The 23,562-nt window shown below is 37.8% G+C and overlaps 1 protein-coding gene across 4 annotated transcripts in view; it reads left to right on the top strand.

The window, feature by feature from the left end:
• Positions 1-23,562, top strand: part of LOC148409263 (uncharacterized) — a 58,753-nt gene that overhangs the window by 17,268 nt on the left and 17,923 nt on the right. For all 4 annotated transcript variants that reach the window (XM_088438842.1, XM_088438839.1, XM_088438840.1 and 1 more), the window contains 18 exons: positions 34-235; positions 333-480; positions 2,923-3,100; positions 3,712-3,889; positions 6,526-6,652; positions 6,796-6,915; positions 8,287-8,437; positions 8,952-9,064; positions 9,224-9,374; positions 9,509-9,757; positions 10,392-10,595; positions 15,631-15,812; positions 18,286-18,469; positions 19,181-19,323; positions 20,941-21,122; positions 22,505-22,764; positions 22,948-23,185; positions 23,269-23,446. In XM_088438842.1, coding sequence (XP_088294968.1) covers positions 34-235; positions 333-480; positions 2,923-3,100; positions 3,712-3,889; positions 6,526-6,652; positions 6,796-6,915; positions 8,287-8,437; positions 8,952-9,064; positions 9,224-9,374; positions 9,509-9,757; positions 10,392-10,595; positions 15,631-15,812; positions 18,286-18,469; positions 19,181-19,323; positions 20,941-21,122; positions 22,505-22,764; positions 22,948-23,185; positions 23,269-23,446 — 3,188 coding nt within the window. The remainder of the gene's footprint in view (positions 1-33; positions 236-332; positions 481-2,922; positions 3,101-3,711; positions 3,890-6,525; positions 6,653-6,795; positions 6,916-8,286; positions 8,438-8,951; positions 9,065-9,223; positions 9,375-9,508; positions 9,758-10,391; positions 10,596-15,630; positions 15,813-18,285; positions 18,470-19,180; positions 19,324-20,940; positions 21,123-22,504; positions 22,765-22,947; positions 23,186-23,268; positions 23,447-23,562) is intronic.

Raw genomic sequence — 23,562 nt, 5'->3', positions numbered from 1 at the left:
TGAGCAAATATATTATATTTAAACTGCCTTTAGGTAATAGAGCGCAAGAAGAGGAGCCAGTGGAAGAAAATTCGGCTGAAGATGTGTTGTTTGCTTCGCCGTCAGACAATAGCAGCGAGAGCAAAGATGTGTGCAGCAATCACCTAGAATCTTTGGCTTTTGATGAAGAGGAGATGTCCACCTGTCAACCAGAGTCTAATTTGGCTATCCAAAGAACAATAATTGAGAGAATAAGGTGTGTGTTCATGCTTTTTTTTTTCTCATTTGTTTGTAGCAGTTTTCCAAAAGTAAAGTAAATGAATGTGTTTCTCTTCTTTTCGTTTTCATGATAGAAAAAATGAATTTGGTATTGGTGTGGAACTGGAAGCAGAAGGTCAGAAGCTGATGCGGAACCACCAGGACCGGCTTGGCCGAAGCTTGGACCGTCTCTCAACTGAGTTATACAGCAAAGACACACATTTTGTTTTGGAACTCATTCAGGTGTGTATACCTTTTAACATTCTACTGTATGCACCGTAAACACCTCACTTATGTTTATATCTGTTGATATTAGGGCTGCACGATTATGGCCAAAACAATAATCACAGTTATTTTGGTCAATATTGCAATCACGATTATTAATCCCGATTATTCATCATGTTTGGTCAAACATGTCTATTTAGTGCCCTTTTTTAAAGAAGAAGTATATAAACAAGGCTTGACCTTACAAATAATAACAATAATGTAAAATAAATAACAAATAAATTCACAACACATGGCAAAAACGGGGCACACAGGGAAACTTACTTGCTGAGTGCAAAACAATGAAAAAAATACCTTGGAACCAAACACATTGAGAAATTCAATGCCATTTCACACTACTAAGGTAAGGCTTTTGGCATGCAAACATGTGAGGAAACATTGCTTCCTGGTAGTAGGATAATTGTGGTAGTGATTTGACTTGTAATTAAAAAAAAAGAAAAGTCCTTCACTTTTTAAATGTTAATATCGCAGAGGATCAGCTTAATTAGTCGTGACGGCAAATATTGTGATAGCGATTTAAAATTAAATTAATTGTGCAGCCCTCATTGATATACATATATATCTAAGTGCTGTTAAAGGTGTGCAGTTTTGGCATGGCATCTCAACCCCGATGTAGCCAAGCTATCGTACATCCCATTCGACACTTTAATCCGACCTACAGAGAATTCAATTATTCAGTTATTAATTTGAATTAATTTTAGCATTATTTTGTCCTAAAATGCGTAAGAGAAAGTTAAGTAAAAAAAAAAAAAAAAAAAAACTTTAATGTGTTAGGCGCCGCCACTAGTCTAAACCATGAGTGATAAATAACTGAGTTTTAAGGCGGAAGTCGAGTCAACATGTTCCATAGGTCTCAACACGGCATTCTGATTATTACTATATTTGTGGATTATAAATACAGTGGGCCCCCGTGTTACGAACTTAATCCGTTCAGCGGCTAGGCTCGTAACTCGAAGTGGCCGTATGACGGGCAATCCAAACCTATGTTAATTAGTGAATTAACGCGTGAACGCGTGCAAAAACCTTAGGTAAAAACATCACGACACATATTAAAAATTTGTAACGTAATCTACTGTACAGTTAAATTAAATTACATAAATATACAAAGGAAAAAATTACATTTACCTTTGGGGCGACGTAACTTGAGCTGGTGGTGGGTGGAGGCGGAAGGGAGTAGAGACGAACCCGCAGAATTTATTTTATTTTTTTCTTAAACAAGAACTTTTCTTAAACGAGAACATATCACCGGCAATCTCCTTCTCTTTAATCCATAATAGAAGAAGCCTCTCCATTTTGTTGTTGACCGAGGTCCGTCCCCTGACAAGGAAAGTTTTGCCCTTAGAAGACTTGCTTGCTTTCATAGCTTCCTTGTTATTGAGAATTGCACCGATTGTCGAGCAGTTACAGCCATACTCACTAGCAAGGTTAACTATGCGTGCGCCTCCTTCGTATTTTTTTTATTATCTCCTGCTTCGTTTCTATTATCATCATCCTCTTACTTCTTCCTTTACCGCCACTTGCAATTTTAGAAGCCATGTCTAACAGATAAAGTTTGCAAAGTCTTCACAACACACCGACCAGCTCGTGCCATCAAGCTAGATGAGGGCGTTCGGCCAATAGCATATCGGCATTTCTTTTATTGACGTGACGCCGGCCAATAGCATAGCCGCATCTCTGTGACTGAGACCGTGACTGTGACCTTAATTGACCAATAGCATATCGGCATTTCCGTGACATGCGAGAAAAGTTGTTTTGTTGATGCAGCAAAGCGAAAAAAATAGTGCGGACACACTGACCGGCATGTTGGATGATTCGTAAGATGAAAGGTTTGTGCGTAAGAGGGGGACAAAAAAAAACGCCGCGGTCCACATCGTAAGATGAAAAATACGTAAAACAGGGGTTTCGTAAACCGGAGACCCACTGTAATGCAAAAAAAAAAAGTTTGTATACAATAAAATCATAGCTGACCTTCTGTGATAGGCTGACCCTATGATAGGTTGTTTCCTGATCTCTGAGCAACCATGATGTCAGTTTCAGCACATACCCCGCCTACTGCCAGCTGACAGCTGAGATAGGGTCCAGCATGCCTGCGACCCTAGTGAGGATAAGTGGATTGGACATACGCTGACTTATTTTTTTTAAATGTGACTCCTTAGCACAAGAGTTTGCCTACTGCTAGTTATAAACTAATTGTCTTACTATGTGTATGTAACACATGCTATGATTTCCGTGAGTTCAGCTTGTTTTGATTTGCCTGTGTGTTGTAGCTCTGTCTGACCACTATGACTAAGACAGGTATGCAGGGGAGCTGACATTCTTTAGATTTGCTAGCTGGAGTCGACTGAAGAGGAACAACAATTGTGTATACAAACAACCATGACTCACTCATTGTGTCTCCAGAATGCCGATGACAACAGTTACCCACCCGGGTCTGATGTTGTTCCAGCACTGGCTTTTGTGGTTGAGAGAGACTGCATCACTATTCTGAACAATGAAAATGGTTTCCAGGAGGCAAACATAAAAGCTATTTGTGATGTGGGTCGAAGCACCAAGGGCAAACACAAATATGGATACATAGGTATGCACTCTATGATGTCTTGGTAGATACATTACAGTCACATAATGTTTAAATGTTTATGTCTGTCTCAACAACTGTGTCTATAAAAGGTTACATATAGTTTCTGAAATTTAGAATGTGAAAGAAAAAAAATCAGTATTTATCAAAGGTAGGGACAGTGGCAAGCACTTTGTATTCATGTTACTGCAGTAGTTGGTTTTTCAAAACCCCAAATCAAACTAAAATAAGACATTCTTCTACAATGTACAAATACTTATATATGAGTGTGACATAAACGTTAATCGTGTGTAGATAGATAGATAGATAGATAGATAGATAGATAGATAGATAGATAGATAGATCCTATAGTTTGTATAGCTTTCTTTTTTTGTCTCTGTGAGCTTTTCAGCATAATTTTGCTAAACTATAATTTTGCCTTGGTATTTGAATAGTCTGATTTCAAAGATTATAAAGTTGATTTAATTTAAAATCAATGGTAATGTACATATCTTTATCAAACCATTTTCCAGGTTTGATGAGTTAGTTCAGTTATAACTTTGTCACAGAGCAATTTAAAATGCCAGTTAAGGTACCACTTCATGTGTAAAACGGAGTCTTTTTGATCTCTGCAGGTCAAAAGGGTATTGGTTTTAAGTCAGTGTTCAAGGTCACAGACCGTCCAGAAATTCACTCCAATGGCTTCCATTTGTTTTTCGACAAGACCTGCGGCCCCATGGGATACATTCTACCCCACTGGATGGAAGATGAAAGGCCTTTGGACCCAGAGATAAATGATAAATTTCTTCACAGGTTTGATTGTGTTTACTTTTTTGCTTTGTGCATATTTATCACTTGCAAAGGTTTGACTTAATCAAACTTTTAATAATATCACACTGAGACAACTTAAGGTTGTATAAAATCCAGTTTCTAAATGATATTTTCATTTCGCAGGGGGGGTGGTACAAGCTTATCTGAACCTCTGTCAAAACCTAATTCTCCCATGTACCTAAATTTTGCCACCTTTGGCAACAATAACCGGAGTCAAACGTCGTGATAATTAGTGATAGGACTTTCAAACTACTGTGGAGGAATCTTGGACCACTATTCTTTGCAGAATTGTTTCCACTGTGACATTTTAGAAGGTTTGCGAGCACAAACTTGCCGATTGAGGTCACACCACTGCATCTCAATTGGATTTAAATTTGCACTTTGAATGGGCAACCCAAAACCTTAATTTTGCTGTTGAATTGATCTTGCTGTTGTGTTTTGGATCATTGTCCTGCTTCATGATCCAAGAGCACTTGAGTTTTAAGGCCACAAACTGATAACCGGACTTTCTCCTTCAGGATCTTCTGATAAACTTCAGAATTAATTTTTCCGCCCATCACAGAAGTTGTCCTGGTCCTGAAGAGGCAAAGCAGCCCAGACCATTACACTCTTTACAACCACACTTTCATAATGGCATCATGTTCTTTTTATCAAATCCTGGGCCATTTTTAAACCAGATGTAATGGGCTGCACACCTTCTGAAAAGTGGCATATTTGACTCATCAGTCCACAGAGTGTTTCTCCAAAACCTTGAGGTTAATCCAGTTGCTTTTGGGATGATCTATTTGTTCTTGTTATTGTGTAGCCTACTTCACTTTGTGTAAAAAATTCTATTCAAGTTATTTATTGATTCAACAAAGGTGGTGCCAAACAGGTTCTGGCCAGTCAAATTGAGCTCAGATTCCCAAAACTGTATTGCCTTGTGATATAACAAGGAGGGCAATTATTTTTTCACTCCTTGTTTGGCTTAGTCTGTTTTTTGTCGCCGTCTCTACCCGCTGTGGATAGTGCATTTTGTGGTGGGGAAGGACGGTGTGGCTTAAGGTGAGAGCAGTTGCTGTTGGTGCGCACGCGTTGTTCATTGTCTTTCTGAGATGTGGCCCTCGAGGGGCTTTTGAGTTATGTTTTCTTTGTTGGAATGTTATTTATGCCAGTATGCCACAAATTAGTTGTTTGTTGGTCCAACTTGTGACTTTAGATAATATGCTAGTTAATGCTAATGTTGGTTTTTATCTTCAGCATCCTCTATATTTTTGCCTTGTGTGCGTTTAGCTCGTTCGCAGTTTAGTTTGTGATAGGTATTTCCTTCTGGTAAATGTTAGCATATGCAAATGGTTTGCATTGATAATACTCATTTGTAACTAAGTAACGTTTTGTACTGAAAGAAGTATAATTTGTAATTCATTGACTCTACCTAATAGATAGGAGCCATTGTAACATCTAGGATGGACAGAACAGTGGGTCATTAATAACAATATATGCATATTTGTATTCATTTAATTTTATATTAAATTGTGAAAGTATAAATGACTCTTCAAGAAAACAATCAGTTCAACCAGTTTCATATATTTTTAAGTATATGATCATTTTGAAATTTGTCAAAATGTGTTTTATGTCAATAATTGCTTGCTAAGGAGGCGATAAACCCAGCAAAGCTAAAGCAAAAGCAGCTTTTTCATTTTTTAATGCTGTTTTTGAATAAATAATTGGGAGCAACCTTTTTGGGGAAAATTGACCTGCTTTGTTATAAGAAGGCATCCAATTTGCAATTTTTATTTTCTAAACTTTAGTATAGCTGAAAAGTAACAACTATCTTTGTCAACATGACTATGTTGCTGAATAAAAAGGGCTCTTACAGTATGATTGTGTCATGTTTCTATTGTGGTTTTGGGCTGGGTTTTCTGTTCTGGGGGGATTTAGGTTTTTTCTAGTTGTGAGTTCTTTTAGTTCTTGTCTTGCACTCTTGCACTCTGTCAATCCTCGTTAGTATGATTTGTTTCCACCTGTGTAGTCGCCCTCCTTGTGCCACCCAATCAACTCCCTCTGCCTTCTGTTTCTCCTCAGCTGTTTCCCGTTTACTTGTCTCGTCCCTAGTCTATTTAAGCCTGAGTTTGCTTTCAGTTCGTGTCGGGTCATTGTCCTTGTAAGATTGTCGTTTTTGCTCCTCATCAGAGTTACCAAGTACCAAGTTACCCCGCGGCGCTTAGTTAGTCTTTGCCTCTGTTTGCCTTAGTCTCATGTTTCCCTCTTCGAGCCTGCTCCCGTCTGCTGTTTTGTTCATGTCCTTCAGATTGCCACCTTTCTGTTGCTACTTTGATTTTGGTCCTACCTTTCATTAAATAAGATTTTTTGAGTTCAACTTGCTTCCCGATTACCTGCCTTTGCGTCCACCACTACACACCACCATGCCGAACCATGACAGATTGGCTTAAAAAGATTGTTTTTGTTTTGTTTCCGCAAACATTAGCAAATGGGGGTCTTTGGAAATTGTGCTTTCTAAAAGAGATCCCTGACTCCAAAATGTTTGATAACCCCTGTCTTAGAGCACATTCAACGACCCCAAAAACTCAATGTGGCAATAACCCACTTATAAACATATACATTTCATTTCTTACCAGCTGGACAACAAAGATCTGCCTCCCTCTACGCTCAGAGAGCCATCAAACCCGAAACCTGTTTCATGATGTGCACCCCTCCCTGCTGCTGTTTCTGCACCGGCTACGTTCAATTACCATCTTTAATGAGGTACGTGTAGCACTTCCACGCTACTTGAAAGTGCAAAGGAATGAGTCATACAGCATATTTTTATCAGTGTCATTTGTCTTCTTGTGTCCTGAAGTCTAACCAGTTTTATTTTATGTGTGCTTTCTGCTTGTTTAATCTTGCAGGTTGAGAACAGTCTTGTAATAATGACACGTAAAGACTTGAACCATAATGTTATTGAGGTGGAGCACTCAGATGGTACTGAGCGCTGGCTAGTTGTCAAAACCACACTGCAGCCTAAGATGGTAATTCACACACTTCTCACATATTTATGCAGTGCACAAGCATGCACTGATGAAGAATGAAATGGTAATAAAATAGGAGCACCTTTTTTCTGAAGTGATTACTCTTGCGAAATAAAGGTTGACAGTAGTCACTGCAGCTTCAAGTAACACAATTCCGATTTTTTTTTTTTTTGTCAATAGCTGACCTTTTAATTGCAGTGTGAATGGCACATCTTTTTTCAAATGCGACCCAGGCCACTTGGGTATGTGCTACTAAATTTGATACGCATCCGATCTTTTGACACAAGACTCTAGTCTGAACAGCCAGGTCACATTTAACAGGCATGCGACAAATGTCACAATTCTACGCTGAAAAAGGTGGAAGTAGCTTGGAAAAAACAAAACGACAATAGTGGAACATGGTGAAGAAGTTTGAAAATATTCTGGGGGAGGGAGAACAAAGTGTATTTTCTGTGTGTGTGTGTGTGTGTGTGTGTGTGTGTGTGTGTGTGTGTGTGTGTGTGTGTGTGTGTGCATTTCTCCCGCAACGTCACGGCACAAAATGCCTTTGTCAAATACTGAACCTTTCCTCGTTCTTTCCACTTTAAATGTAACAGATTGAAACAATAGAAACCGTTTTCAGCCCTTTAGTGTTCACACACAGGACACATTTATTTAGAAATGTAAACTGCAGGTTCAAGTCCCTATTTCAGATTTAATGCTGACTGTATATCTGAGTTTAAGACTATATGAATGTATTTTTCAAATATCAATTATGGCTGTATTGATACCGTGGGAACATATGAAACAATCTGCACACCTATATTTCACATGAATATCATTTAGACTTAACCCATTCACATGTTACTTGAAATCTTCCACTTAAATAACAGATATAAATACAGTACAGGGAGATCATTGATTGTGAAGTGGGGACTTCTGGTTTGAGGGAGATCAGCTTCCATCCTCATGCCAACGTACATGCCAATGTGTGACAAATGTGTGATTTTTAAAATACGCATACAAGTAATAAAGATGATGATGATAATGGATTCAATTAATTGATTCATACACTTATTTGATGATGCATTATGAATGAAATACAATGACATCCACTATGACCATGCCCCACAACTATCTCATCTGGTCCTGAAAGGCTCACGACAATTTGGGGGCTATATATCGGTAGCGGGTGGACCGGATTTGGCCGAATGGCCACTTTTTGACTACCACTGCCATGAAATAAGTAACAAGTCAGATAAGACAACTTTATATCAGTTTTGTTGTTGTGGTTTGAGTCCCTGTCTGCTACCTTCATAGGTAGCAGACCTACCTACCTATTTTCTATTACCATAGTGTTATCCCATCTTGACATTTTTTTCCCCCCTGAAGCTTAAGGAGAATGTTGAATCGACCGAGCTTGCCCTTGCCTTCCAACTTAACTGCGACAACTACGGAAGTGACATTATAGGCCAACCACAGAAACAACCTGTCTTTGCCTACCTGCCTCTTCGTAGCTTCGGCTTCAGATTCATCATACAAGGTTCTTCTTTTCTTTTCTTTATAATAAACCTTATTGTATGTATAATGTGAAAAAAAAAATTATTGATAAATTCAAACCATTTCAAATTTAACCCCTTCAACTGATCTCTACCACAATGCAAATAAAAAATCAGAAATTAACATTTGGGGGGGTTTTATCCTCTACCTTCTACAAACCATTCTACCAACACCAGGCTGTTCCACTGTTTATCATTACAGTGTGTCATTTAATTCCACATAATTCTATATAATCCCAAATCCTTTCACAATTTTTCCATCCAAAAGAATCCAAAAACACTAGTTGCCCAAAATCCTCTGATATTGGCTCCACCTCATGCATGACCTTTATGAGAGCAAAAATCTCAGAAAATGAATAATGATCCTCATTATGTGTATGTGTTTATACAGTAGTTATAGATGAATTTTTGCATGACATTAAAAAAAGCACAGGACGTGCAAAGGAATGACATTTTCTTTGTTGTATTACAACCCCCAACCCATGCTCCACCATTTAGGTGACTTTGACGTCCCTTCTTCTCGAGAGGATGTTGACAGAGATAGCTCATGGAACCAGTGGCTCCGGTCTGAGATACCAAAACTCTTCCTTCAAGCCATGGAAGCCTTCAATGTATGGCAGAATCTGCAGAAGTTTAAATTTCTAGTGAACTATCAGTTGAATTTAAATAATTTAATTATTTAATTTCTGATAAGTCACATGAAGCTTGTTTGCAATGTGCAGTCCAACTTCCATGGTTTCGCGGTAACTATGTTTTCTTCTTCTCTCTAGGATCACCCTGAGTTCGCAGGGCTTAGGGGTCTCTGCCAGTTCCTACAGTTTATCCCCCTGCCTGATGAGGTCATGGACTTCTTTAAGCCTGTTGCCAGTCAAATCATCCAGTTGCTCAAAGGCAAAGCCTTCCTGCCTACACTTAGCTCAGGTATTACTCAAAGTTTTATGATATTATTGAAGTTTCTGGTCATAACAGTTACAGCACAAACAGTGCAAATTGTAAAAGACAGAAAGATTTTTCTTTGCAGCTTCATTGTCATTTATTGGTTTTGTGTTTTTCAGATGGTCAAGTAGTGTACAAGCTACCATCTCAAGTGGCAGTCTGTAAGGATGCTGTGATTCGCAAGGTGATCAACCAAGATGAGCTGGAAAAGCATCTATTTCTATCGTATCTGCATCCCAGTCTAAGTCCTGCCCCACCTGCCTCTCTCCTTTCCCACCTGGGTGTTCGGAACCTGAGGGCCTCTGACGTCACCACTGTAACCACAGCCATGGCCAAGGAGCTGATGAAAGAGGAGACTGTATACACAGGTGAGTGGATGACACGCTTTTTTGAGCAGAAATTATTTCAAAAGATAGATATGTGTATTTTTAACCGAGCACCAGTGGCATCATTGAGCTCGAGACACAATTGGAGTGGCTGAGAGCTGATGCTTTGTTGGTATTTTGAAAAGCCCCATAGTTCCCAAATTGAGCCAATTTCTTTTCAACCTTTTTTAACTCCTACACATCAGTGCCTGCTTGTTCAAACAGAGTCTGTAGTCTTTGTGTTATTTAAAAAGAAAAAAAAATTAAAAAGAAAAATAAAAAAAAAAGGACCAATCAATTAAAAGCCTTTACTGAGCACAGTGGCCACTTTCGGTTGATAGTCTAAACAGGCCAAAACGGCATATATTAGCAGCATGTTTTTATATTTTTAATTCATAATTTCTTTTTAGGAATTTATAGTAATTTAGAGGGACGTGAGAATTTCAGCAATGGCTGTTAATAACACTTTCGGACATTTTGCCTCTTTAGACTATCAGCTAAAAGCAGCCGCTCTGCCCAGTAAAGGGTAAATGATTCATTTAAATAAAGAGTTGTCTATTTCAATTATATTTTGACTCATTTGTAATTCCAAGTACATAATCATACAATGTAAGTAAGGTAACGCTTTCTCCTCTAGATGTTGGCCTGCGGCAGCTGGCCAGACTTCTTGTTTGCAACTTCAGGGCTGTAGAGCATGGTTATGGGGATGGGGACTCAATTTTGCAGAGTCTTCGGACTTTACCCATAATTCCTCTGGCTGATGGACGCATGGTGGCACTTGATGGAGACAATGTGTTCTTCCCAGTGGAACAAACAAAGACGAAGAAAAAGACAACTGAAGGTAATGGACTGGTAAATGACTTATGGGTGAAATGTGCTTGTTGGTGTTTAGTTAGACAAAGTTTTTGCTTCGTTGTCATTTTCTGTCACTTCTAAATTTACTTAAGTCATGTTACATTAGAGCGAAAGGACACAAGTCAACGTTTGTAACAAAAAATAATACCCAGTATGAATTTTTCAATTTTCAAATTTTACTTTTTATTGAACAGACTGCAAGAAAATTAAGTATTTTGGTATTCAAAAAAAAAAAAGTTTTTGTTTGGTGAAAAACAATTATAAACACAGAAGACCAAATAATTATTTATTTTTGATATTGAATTACCAAATTTTAATTGATGATTCAATCATTGATTGAAATTGTTTGAGAATCACCAATTTTTTCTTCACTGAAATTTAAACTGTCAGATTTTAGACAGCTGCCTCTGAATTTTTTTAAATGACAAAGTGAATGACAAAGTGATAAAGTTTATATATATATATATATATATATATATATATATATATATATATATATATATATATATATATATATATATGAATTTCTGGTCACCACTAGGCTACACCAAGTGGCAAAACATGTTTTAATTAACACAAAAATCCTTAATCAAAATTCCCATAGCGATAATTTCATATTAAAGACTACACACACATAGCAACATTAAAAAGTTGTTGTGGATGAAAAAGTTGTTTTTGTTGATGAAGCCAAAGAACAATTTTTGACCAGTTTCATCTGTTGAGATGTTAAATTTCCATTTTTTAAAATGCCATTAACACTTCCTGAAGGTTTCGAGTCAATATCAATTTCGTAAGGTAATTCTTGCTGTGGATATTTGCAAGATGAATGTGGCCCAAAACGCATTTTTCTCAAAACTAGGGATTTCAATTTAGACATTCAAATAGCTGTAGCTTCATTGATATAGCTACCACCATGTATTGCATGTCTTTTTAAAGGGAATTTTGTGTTGAATTAGAATATAACAATACTTCAAATTTTGCAGACATAAGCCTGGTTTTGTGAAAACACATCACCTAATGTTTCAAGCTTTGTAGTACAGTACATATAGTATGCATAAGATACACACCTTAGAATTGTGCCCTATTTGTACAGTATTTGAGCTGACAGAAGTAACTAAAACTCATTACCTAGATGAAATTATCTGCTTTTGTTGAATCTATCAAATCTTTGATGCATTTTTTCACAAAATCTATTGTGCAGTTTCTCTTTTGTTTGGCTTTTCCATAATATTACAACAACATCTTTCAGTAGTGTTTATGGATCAGTTGGACACTGGTAAAATACATGTTCTATCGAATTTACGTCTGAAAATGAGCTTGTCCACTCTAAAACCTTCTGTTTTTTTCCCCTGGAGAACTCATCTGTTGTTTTAGCAGTGTGTTAGAAAATGTGTTAGATAATGACCCCTAATATCTTGGTGAGTTTGGTAGAGAGGAACAGTCATTCTGCAGACTTCTGAGTTCATTTTGCTGCGGCCATCATGTGTTAAGTCATTGAAGATTAATGAGCCTGTTCTAGAAGGTGCCATTACAAGCAATGGGTTTTTCAGATGAGCTTGCTTGATGAGGGTTATTTGCAGGTTATTTCTTTCTCCCAGCTTTAGCCGTTACATCAATATTGTAAAGGTTCATCTTTGTCTCTTTTTTTTTTTTTCCCCCAGAACGTTTGAGGCTTTTTTCATCGTTTTGTCACAATTCCACCTTAACCTGTATATTCACCTTGTTAAGAAATGGTTAGCATTTGCCGGTGTAGCTTCGTATTTCTGTTTATGAGTGAACAATGTCACTCCTGCCACGTGGAGGTTGTTTTTTGATGGCACTAACAGCTGTTTGAAGGCACTTTTGCTGTTTTGATGTTTCTGCTGAGTCCATTAGGTGCTCTTTTTTTCTTTTTTTGTGAAATGCAAATTAGGGCTGCACAATTAATCGCATTTTAATCGCGATCACGATATATGCTGCCATGCTTAATTAAGATGATCCTCTGTGATATTAACAATTGAAAAGCAGACTACCTAGACATGTCAAATGAAGCACTTTGTCATCCTACCACTAGGGGGCAAACACAAGGTTAAGACTTCATTAAGCTTAAGAAATAGCAAGTTAGCAAATATTGCAGCAGCGTCGAGAAGGACGGCAGCAAGGCTTGGTTAATACGAGATCCGCGCGGCTCTATGTGTCATAGACGTCCTTTTAGCAGCCACGCCCCTCTGCGTGGCGTCTGCGCAGCCAGATTTTTCGCAACACATAACGTCCGGAATTTCTTTACTTCGTGGAAAACATGGATAACGAACTATTGCTTGTGGCAGTTCGCCGGTACAAACTCCTCATTCTTCTGAAAAAGACTATAGTGACCTAAATACCATAAGCAACTCCTGGCAAGCACGCACAATTGGGAGAGATGAAGGGTCTGTTAAAAAAAAAAAAAAAAAAAAAAAAAAAAAGCTTGGAAGACGCTGAAGTTTGAGTTGAGATATCAGGTTTCAATTCCACCTTAAAAAGTCTTAAGATTGCAATGTTTCCCACATATTTGCATGACTAAATCCTTTGCTTCTTAATCACCTTAATTTATTTATTTTCACACTGTGAAATGGCGTTGAGTTTCTCACCTGATTCCTAATACATACCATGCTAGCTGTCAAGTGAGACCCATTTTGAAAAATTCGATTGACAAAAATAATTGAATACATTCTGTTTTAAATACTTGAAAATGACATTTTGACTTCTAATTGATTAAAAATTGCTTAAAAGTAAATGTGCCTGGTTTTAGGTGGGCTTCATTTTTATCATTGGTTTGCACTCAAGTAAGTGAGCTGTGTTGCCCTGTGTGCCAAGTTTTTGCCATGTCCTGGGTGAATGTTTGAACTATAATTTACTTTATTTATTTTAGTTTATTATCATTATTTGTAGGTATCAAGCCTTGAAGCCTTGTTTATATATTGCTTGTTTAAAAAAGAAAAAAAAAGAAAAAAGCAATAAATAGACATGTTTGACCAAACATGATGAAAAATCGTAATTCCAATATGGACCAAAATAATCGTGATTACTATTTTGGACATAATCGTGCAGCCCTGCAAATGGGTTTTTGCAAATGATTTTCTGTCTTCTCCTCAGCGTCACCATTTGTTATGGTGTTTCCTATGGTGTTTTCTTATTTCTTCTGGTGTCATGTTGCGTATATCTCCAGTAATAATGTAGCCACATAACCCAAATATGTAACTGAGCATCGGCATTTTGGGTAAAAGACCAGTCAGTCATATGTTTCATTACTTAGGTAAATTGTAACATTTGTTACTTCTAAATTGTGCATTAAATGCACATGCAAACATCTTGAAATAAGAGATAAAATATACACTATGTATACCATGCACAAATTAAATCCTGTCAAAATGTATGTCAGTTTGATCCAAGGTTTCTCTTTTCAATTTTACTGAAGGCATTATGTTGATAATAAGATAAAATTTATGAGTCACGACTATCACCCTTGCTGAGGTGAAGTGAATGCATGACACATTTGCAGTTTTTCCAGTCACTTACATTGCACTAAGAATAGAAGAGTAAAAAATACTACCGGGCTTGTGCGTCAATATAACTAAATACAGCATATACATATCAGGTTTAGAAAGGCAGGCATCTGTTTGACTCAGATGCACTCTTCCATTTTGACTTCATCTTATGTATTTTTTATGAGTCACAAACATCACGGAGGAGTTGGTTTTGCATCTCTGAGCAAGGACTATAGCAGTAAAGATGCAAAATATTTTTTACTTTAAAGGGAACTCAGAATTGTCAGGCCTTTCTTTTAGATATATGGTTGACTTTTCTCAATATACTGTATAAACTCAGCATTGAAGGATATGGAAATAGACATGAGATGAGATGACTGAAGTTTTGTTTCCAGGTCAGTGAGTGCAGTATTCGCTGTGAATGTGAAGTCATGGGGTTTGAGGGGAAGTCAAGTATAAAAAGTTGTGTGTGATAGCAGAGAGACCACAGAGTGAATCACTGTGAACTTTTGTAAAATATTCAACAGGATAGAGACAAAGTGGCAGTCTTGGAATGTAGGCCACTGAAGAGCCTTCTCTAAGTGTGTTGGCAATGTTATCTTTTTGGTGTGTAAAGAAAGATATTCAAGACCCAAAAAAAGCCATCATTGAGTTTTAATTTGCCGTTTTATGTTGAGTGTATAGCAGTTGCATGGTTTAATCCAGTGGTTCTCAAATCGGGTACGCCAAGGCACTTTAGAGGGTATGTGCGTTTTTACCAAGGTTCCTACGGGTATCCGCAAATCCATTTTAACCCTCTTTTAATGGCTTGACAGCCTGGAACAATTTTCAAATTAAGAACAAATTAATTGGAATATGAATCAACTTATTGCCTTCTTGACCCACACTTTAGATTGACTGCTCGCTTCCTACCTCATGCTATATCACATAAAACGCACTGTGAAATTAGCGACATGTTAGCTACTTTACCGGCGGTAGTTAGGTGCAGTAGCTTACTTATTGTGGTACAGAAGCCGACAAAACAATAGATGCAATTGGCTGCTGCAGCAGAGAAGGACTCACGTGATACACAATGAGAGCTACACTCCACAGCTGCATGTTAAGGCAGACGACACGGGAGGGGAAAAAAATGTACCAGTTTTGACAGACTTGGACGGTTTTAAATAACCGTGACCTTTAAAACCGTGATACATTGCCAATCCGGTTATCATCCCATGCCTACACTGGGACCATCAACTTGTTCTGATCTTGCTACAAGAATGTCTGGTTATTCAGGTGTTTTAAGTCTTCCTTACCAGTAGAAAGAGTGTCTCAAGATTCCATTCTTGGGTCTTCTTTAGTTTTCTTAAATCTTCCTTGTCTTTGGGTAGTCCTCTGAAATCATGACATTTTGTTCAATTTTTGTACGGTTAATGCACAAATTTACATGGCACTCGAGCAACAAAGTGTATGCTAAGCAAAACAATGCCCACAGTACGTTGAGGAAGTAAAGATAAGTTTGTTTGTTTTTTTCCACAGAACATTTGTCCATATTGTACGAGGATCTAAACATAGTTCACCCATCTCTGCTGAGCTGTGTGGAACCTTTGGAAAATCAGCAGGTGCAGGAGTTGCTGAGAAGACTGGGTGTTCATCACCTTGAGCCGCAAGAGCTACTGGAACAGCACATCTACCCTACGTTGCAAAACGAGAAATGGAAGGTAGATACTGTATTTTGTATGAGAAAAGCACTAAGTGATAATCAGATAAATTTGGAAACAAAAAGTAGACTAGCTTTTAGACTACCTAAAAGGAGGTCTATTTTGTGGCACAGGTGACATAAACATGACTTTGGGGGATTAGATTAAATTGCAAACAGTCAGATTCTGTGCTCCGATATGTGGATGTCATTGTACTTCTTTCATAAATATGAAAAAAGTGTAAGGCGATCCGTCTGAATTAATACATATTATATCACTATACAAATTATAATCATCATTTCTGAGAAAAAATATATTAATAGCATGCCGCAAACTATTTTGGAGAAGTATGGAGTGGGATTACTGTCAAAAATATGTATCCGTAATTAACGATTTGTATCAGAAACAGTAATAATTTGTGTGTTTGAAATGTTTTCTCATGACTACGAATCAAAATTGTGGCTACAAATCCAAATTTCATGGGTTTTAAGTACAGTCAGCCCCCGGCATCCTGATTTGCGAACAATTCGCCTTACGAGCGTGGATCAGGGAGATTTTTGTCCTCCGCTTACGAGCAAACCTCTCGTCTTGCGAGCATTCCGACAAACCAGCCATTGAGTATATGAAAATCTTCTCGCCTAACTGCGTCAACTAATTCAGCAGTTGCGTCATCTACAATCATTAACAGATACTTATGGCGGTAACGTGAACGCTATTGGTCTTACAATCTCACACTGACTGTCTCACTCACGGTGTCTAAATATATTACCATTTAAGTGTAGTGTTTGTACAGCTAAAGGGAAAAACAGCTGACATGAAATTAAATGTGCCGATTGCAGGACAAAGAATTGTCATTGGTTTAAATGTGTGTTTTTTTTTAATTAATTGTCAATACATTCCAACCGTTTAAAAAAAAGTGCGAATAATTATCAGTCAGTCAAGGAGACGCCAATATGCTATTGGTCGATTAAGGTCACCCGGTCTCACTCACGGAGATGCTATTGGCCGGCGTCACACGTCAATCACAGAAATGCCGATATGCTATTGGCCGAACGCCTTTATCTAGCTTGATGGGACAGGATGGAAGGAAGTAGACAAAATGAGTGAAAAACGGAATGTTTTGAAGACTTTGCAAACTTTATCTGTTAGACATAGCTTCTAAAATTACTAGCAGCGGTAAAGGAAGAAATAAGAGGATGATGTTTTAGTATCTCCGTGATTTGCACCATGACTGAAAGAGTTACTGTAACACTGTAAGACCAATAGCCTACATGCGTTGCCGTATTCAAGAGGTTAATCTCTGCTCCCTGTTACGGCTGGTATTACAGTGCCATATAATGGTTGCTTGACAAAACCGCATGTCATGTTAGTCGGCGACCTCCCGACATGCATTGGGACAGTGCCATTCTTGCAATTCTGTGAGTTGTAACCAACGGTGAACTGACTCTCGAACAAGCCATAAGTGTGGTGCCAAGTAAATACAACACACACAACCTCCCCTCCGCCTCCACCCAACTCAATTCACGTCGGGAAAAACAGCTGACATGAAATTAAGTGTGCCGATTGCAGGACAAAAATCGTCATAGGTTTAAATGTGTTCTAATCAATAAGATGTCAATACATTCCAACCGTTTAAAAAAAAAGTGCGAATAATTATCAGTCAGTCAAGGAGACGCCAATATGCTATTGGTCGATTAAGGTCACCCGGTCTCACTCACGGAGATGCTATTGGCCGGCGTCACACGTCAATCACAGAAGTGCCGATATGCTATTGGCCGAACGCCTTTATCTAGCTTGATGGCACAGCTGGTTGGGATGGAAGGAAGTAGAGAAAACCCTGACTGAAAAAGTTACTTTGACACTGTAAGACCAATAGCATATCTGATTTACCGAATTGACTTCGAGCATTCATCTCTGCTCATCTCTGCTTATCTCAGTACAAGTCACGTCTTTCCAAAGGTAAAAGTCATTTTTCCTTTGTATTTGTTGTTAAATGCACCTGTACAGTAGATTATGTCACTTAATATTAATATATGTATACAGCGTGATGATTTTACCTAAGGCTTCTGCGCGCGTTGCACGCATTCACGAATTAACATGGGTCTGGATTGCCCGCTATACGAGCAATTCGAGATACGAGCGTAGCCGCTGAACGGATTAAGTTCGTAACCCGGGGGCCCACTGTATTTCCTTGTGACTACAAATCTAAATCCTGTGAGTACAAAATGTTTTCAATTAAAACTCTCTCTTTTACAACAACAAGCCTTATATTTCACTTTTACCATTTGTGTAGTATTTTGACCATTTTTGGCTCATTTTCTTCCACATCATTCGCTGGTTATTTGAGCCTCCTCCTCCTCCTGGTAGTGTGATAACTAAGTGGTCGTGCCATGTTGAACTTTGAAATGTTGTCTCCATATGGGGGAAATTTTACATCCCTAGTGTCTTTTTTAATGCGTTCCCTTTGATGTAAATTAAATTATTTTACCCACAGTCAAAGCCAGAGGCGGTGGTGGTGAGTTACCTGGTTTTCATCAAGAACCACAGCATCTCTAGCCAGGAATATTCAGACATTGCAATGCCAGTCCTCACCAACAAGGGTCTGCTGTGTCCGAGTCAAGACAGGATACACTTCTCTGAAGAATATGGCAACATGGACCTGTCAAAAACACTGCCTGGTAAACACACAAGACTCATTCTACACAAAGCTATTGTTGCCAGAAGGCTCTAGTATTTTATTAACTACATTGTAAATTATGCAACTGTCATTCCAGGCCACAGGTTAATTTGACAATTTTCATCAATAAAGTAAAAGAAATTATATTCTTTATTTTAGGGTCAAAGTGTTGCCATCAAAAATATGTTAGTATGTGTATTCTGTTAGTATTTTAAGTTAATATTAAATTATAAAGACCATAACACTTTCCCACAATCTAAAACAGTTCACCTTTCTAGGTGTTGTTCAGAACACTTCTGCTTTGTCAAAATACCTGAAGGATTAAGATTTCAGATTAAGACAGTAAAGCTCTATTCATACTTACCCTTTTGCTACCCTATTTGAAACAGCAGTCCCCAATCTTCTTGGCGCGACCGGTTTTCACATAACATTTTACAGATCAACATGAACATATTAATACCAGTGTTGGGGAGTGGGGACCTCTATCTTTGGCCATCTTTCTGTTTATCCTACATCGTACATCCCTCAATACGTAGTTTATGCTTTTATGTAATATGCTGTAAATAGACATTCAAATTTAGAGGTTCCACTCTTTTGACATCAAAACTTTGTATTTGATCAATTTCTTTATTTATACTATTTAATGTGTTTACTTTTGTTGTGATTGTCATTGCCTTTTCCATTACTTTTTACTTTGCCATCCATCAAACAGGTTACGACTGGGTTCTGCTGAGTCCCAACTACTTGAAGGCAGACAATGATCTGGCAGGTTGGAGAAAAATGTTCAGCAGTCTGGGTATCAGTGATGGTCTCATTATCCGAAAAGAAAGACTAACACTCACACCTGAAGAACTGGTGAGGAACACATCACTCAAATTTCATTTAAGCCGTTTGAAACACACATTCATCCATCATCCACTCGGTTCACAGGCTTGCTGGTGCCTATCTTAAATTTAAATGAACGGCTCGTTATTTTCCAAGTCAAAGAGATCCAAAGCAAAAGAATGAAAGAGCCGCCTGCGATTCTGGATAAATGGCTTTCAGACCTCTAAGGCAGGGGTGGCCAAGTTCGGTCCTCAAGAGCCACAATCCAGCCTGTTTTCATTGTGTCTCTTCAACTAACACACCTGATTCAAATGATTAGCTCATCAGCATGCTTTGCACAATCCTGATAACGACGCTGATTTGACTCAGGTGTGTTGGTTGAAGAGATACATTGAAAACAGTCTGGATTGTGGCTCTTGAGGACCAAACTTGGCCACCCCTGCTCTAAGGCAATCTTCCTCAAAATTATGGGCTATAGAATTACCTGGTTCTTTTGTCATTTGCTTGATTCGTCAGGACCAAGAATTGATTGTAAGGTGGATTTGATATGGGCCAAAAGATAGACAAAGTATTGATTATGAGTTATATCCCTATCTTAATTTCTGATGGAACAGTACTTTAGTCTGTTCAAGTATGAATGGATATGAGTAAACTATGAATATCAACTTTGTTATTTTTATAAAAAATAGCATGTGTCCAAGATCGATTTCTTGTAATACACAACGACACGATGCTGTATCGGCACCCTACAAATCCTGCATAGTGCAGGAAAGCTGATAAATACATCATATTTTGCAATTTATGATAATTTGCACAATAATCCTCATATTTCCACTCCATCCCTTCCATAATATGCTTAGAAGGTAAGCCTTTTCATTTATTAGTAGTTCATTATTACTGCCCCTATAGGTCTATTACTGTTTTTTTGTTTTTGTTTCATTGCCTACTTTGTTATTTGCTCGATTGTGGAATGTAGTCTACTCGGGGAAAAGAACAGAATAAGAATTTCATTGTGTAGTATTACTATGCCTATGACATATGTCTGAGCAACACAGTGGGCTCGTGCAGTTGTCTTGCTCTGTTTATTCACTTTCTCCATGTACTCAAGCTTCTTCCCACAATTCAAAAACATGCATGTTAGGTTCAAGGTAGGTAACCCTTGAAGACTCTAAATTGTCTATGAGTGAATGTGAGTCTGAATGTTTGTTTCTGTTTATGTGGCTTGTAACTGGCTGGCGACCAGTCCACAGTGTTACCCACCTGAGCCACCTCCTTAAAATGTCAGCTGGGATAAGCCAAAGATCACCTCTGAGTTGCCAGCCTGACTCTTGATGATGAATGTTCCTTAGCTCACTGTGGTATTATTTTAAAAATAAGTGTACATGAGGACAGAGGTGCAATAAAACTCCTGAAATCACTCGCTGTTTTGAGATTGAGTGAGAAGAGCAGGTGATGAAAAAGACATGTCAGCAGATTGTAATTACAGATGCTTGTTTTAGCTTGGACTGCATCCACAACTCATTGTTTGTAGATTTAGTGTGCTGCTTCATGGAGGAAGCACATGGTACAGGAGATAGAGTGGATGAATGTCAAAGTCCAATTAGACCTTGAATGATACATTTTCTGTTTATTTGTATGCACTTCCAGAACTCCAGTCCATGGTCAGTGGAAAGCACAATGTGGCACCAAAATCCTGGGGAGAACTATGTAATTGACGACTACCCATGCGAGGAGTTTCATGCTCTGGCCACGGCCCAGCTGAGTGCTTCCAGCCTCCTGGCACAAAGAAAGGCTTTGATAAATCTGCTGGCGACCAACTGGAACACAGGGTAATGGATGTTTGTCCCTGTGTCACATTCTGTCAAAAGGAAAAAAAAATAAATGTTATATATATATATATATATATATATATATATATATATATATATATATATATATATATATATATATATATATATATATATATATATGCACAATATATATATATATATATATGCACAATATATATATATATATATGCACAATATATATATATATATATATATATATATATATATATATATATATATATATATATATGCACACACACAGGATGTTTGACCCCATTTTGTAGGCCAATCATTTTGACAATTTTCATTGGAATTACCTCAAATTTTGACAGCTTGTGTAAAAACATTTGATGTTTTTGTGTGTACAATTTGCCAGTTCTATCTTTTCAGGTTAAGAAATGCCGTTCACTTCAAAAGAAAAGGCATTTTGCGTGTTGGAGTATGCTCAGAAACAGTCACCGAAGACAGTGCATCGTGCCTTCTTCACAAGTTTTGCAAAGAAGGCACCAACTATAAAACTAATTAGGACATGGCACCATAAATTTCAAGAAAAGGGCTGCTTGCGCATACCTAAATCGCCAGGACGGCCATCAATATCAGAAGACAGTGGAGCAGTGTGCAGAGTCACAGGCGGCACTCATATTGAACGTTTATGAAAATCTGTCATAGAACCAACAAATATTTGTACTTTTCTTTGTAAATTTAACCAATAAAATGCATGACCTTCAACATAAAGTGTAGTTAGTTTCATTAAGATCCATCAAGTAGTTTCTGAGATATGGGCATTTAGAATGTAGTCAACCATTTTGGAATACCATGTGTCCGAGGGGCGCACATTGATTTGGAAGTGTGCATTCACCGTCAAAAATTATGCATCTGGGATGTGTGAATGCAGGCAAACAATAGCACTGTCCTAAAATAATAATAATAAAATTAAAATTATAAAATAAAAATAAAAATAAAAAATATAATTATTATTTTTACTAAGCATATTACATTGATTAAAAAATAAATTACAATAACAGAAATAAAAATGAAAAATAATGACAAAATAATAAAATAAAATGACCATATACATAGTTTGTAGTTTGAAGGTCGTTCAAGCATTATTACTACTGTCTGAAAATTCAAGGGCCTGTCAAGATACATGCACAAACTTGTATTTACCTGGCTGGTCAGTTGCACTTGATCAATTGCAATTACTCATTTCTCATTCTGTCATATCTGCCGCTTGGGGCTAAATGTCAACATCACTTAAACAGAATTTTTTTATTAAACCAGTCAAATTGTCGAAATCCTTTGTACAGTATACAGTATGTATGTTTTTGTATTTAATTGGTATTGTATTTCAAATGCAATACTTTTGTCATGCATTGTTCCAGCCATCACTACTCTCAGTACCTCACGGCTCAGGTGCTTGACAGAGATACTCGACCGATCAGAATGACCAAGTCATCCTTCTACCACTTCCTGTGTCGTCTCAAGTGGATGCCAGCCCTTCGTCCACAGGAAGGTGAAAGCACAGAGATCAAGTACCTCTGTCCAAACACCATCTACTTGAATGCACCTGAAATCAGCAGCCTGCTTGGGACACATGTCTATTATGTGAACATGGATCAAAACGAGTTCAGTAAAGCCCTAGGTAAGAATCGGTTCTGGTTCATCGTGATCATTACACATTCATCGGAATCAGCATTTACTTTAGTTCAATAAAGAAAAGCAGAAACAATTATATATCTGACTACATAGCTTATGTCTTTCATGTTCTCACCGTCAATGTGCATGATATTGTGAATAGTCATTCTATCTAACGTTTGCCTTTTAGGGGTAAGACAAAATGTATCAGTTGAAGATCTGATTACCTATCTGAAGGAGTGGTGTATCAAACCTGCAGCAGAGACACAAGAATTCCTTGATAATGTGTCAGAAGGGGCAAACTTTAAATCCACAATTCAGCACATTCACAACATCTACTCCTACCTAAACACAAACTGTCCCCAGAGAAGCCTAAAGAAGCTCTTCCAGCATAATCCAGCTGTCTTTATACAACTGGAGGACCGCGGGTATGTCACTGGCAGCATCAACATAGGTATTGTTTGAATCCACTAATTGTTACTAATCACATTTTGGCTTTCCGCAAGCAAAGCAATGGCTGGTGTTCAGGACGCTTCTACCATCTGAGAGAGGTGTGCTGGAGTGACCCCACTCACATGTTCCAGCGCTATAGTCCACTGATATGTGGACCGGAGAGTACCATTGAAGAACCCAAATTCCTGGCTCCTTTTTATAGCAAACTGGAAGGCATGAATGACTTTTTCATCAGAGTAAGCTACTCTACATCTTTGGACTATAATACACATATTTGTCTAATTTCAGTGATACTGATATGTTGGACCACAATCCATCCATCCAAGATCAAACTAGCGAGACACAGAAAGGA

Source organism: Hippichthys cyanospilos, chromosome 17, assembly GCF_059441005.1.
Source record: "Hippichthys cyanospilos isolate Australia breed blue-spotted pipefish chromosome 17, RoL_Hcya_1.0, whole genome shotgun sequence".
NCBI lineage: Eukaryota > Metazoa > Chordata > Actinopteri > Syngnathiformes > Syngnathidae > Hippichthys > Hippichthys cyanospilos.
The sequence above is the reverse complement of the archived record's forward strand: the minus strand, read 5'-3'. Positions and strand labels throughout refer to the sequence as shown.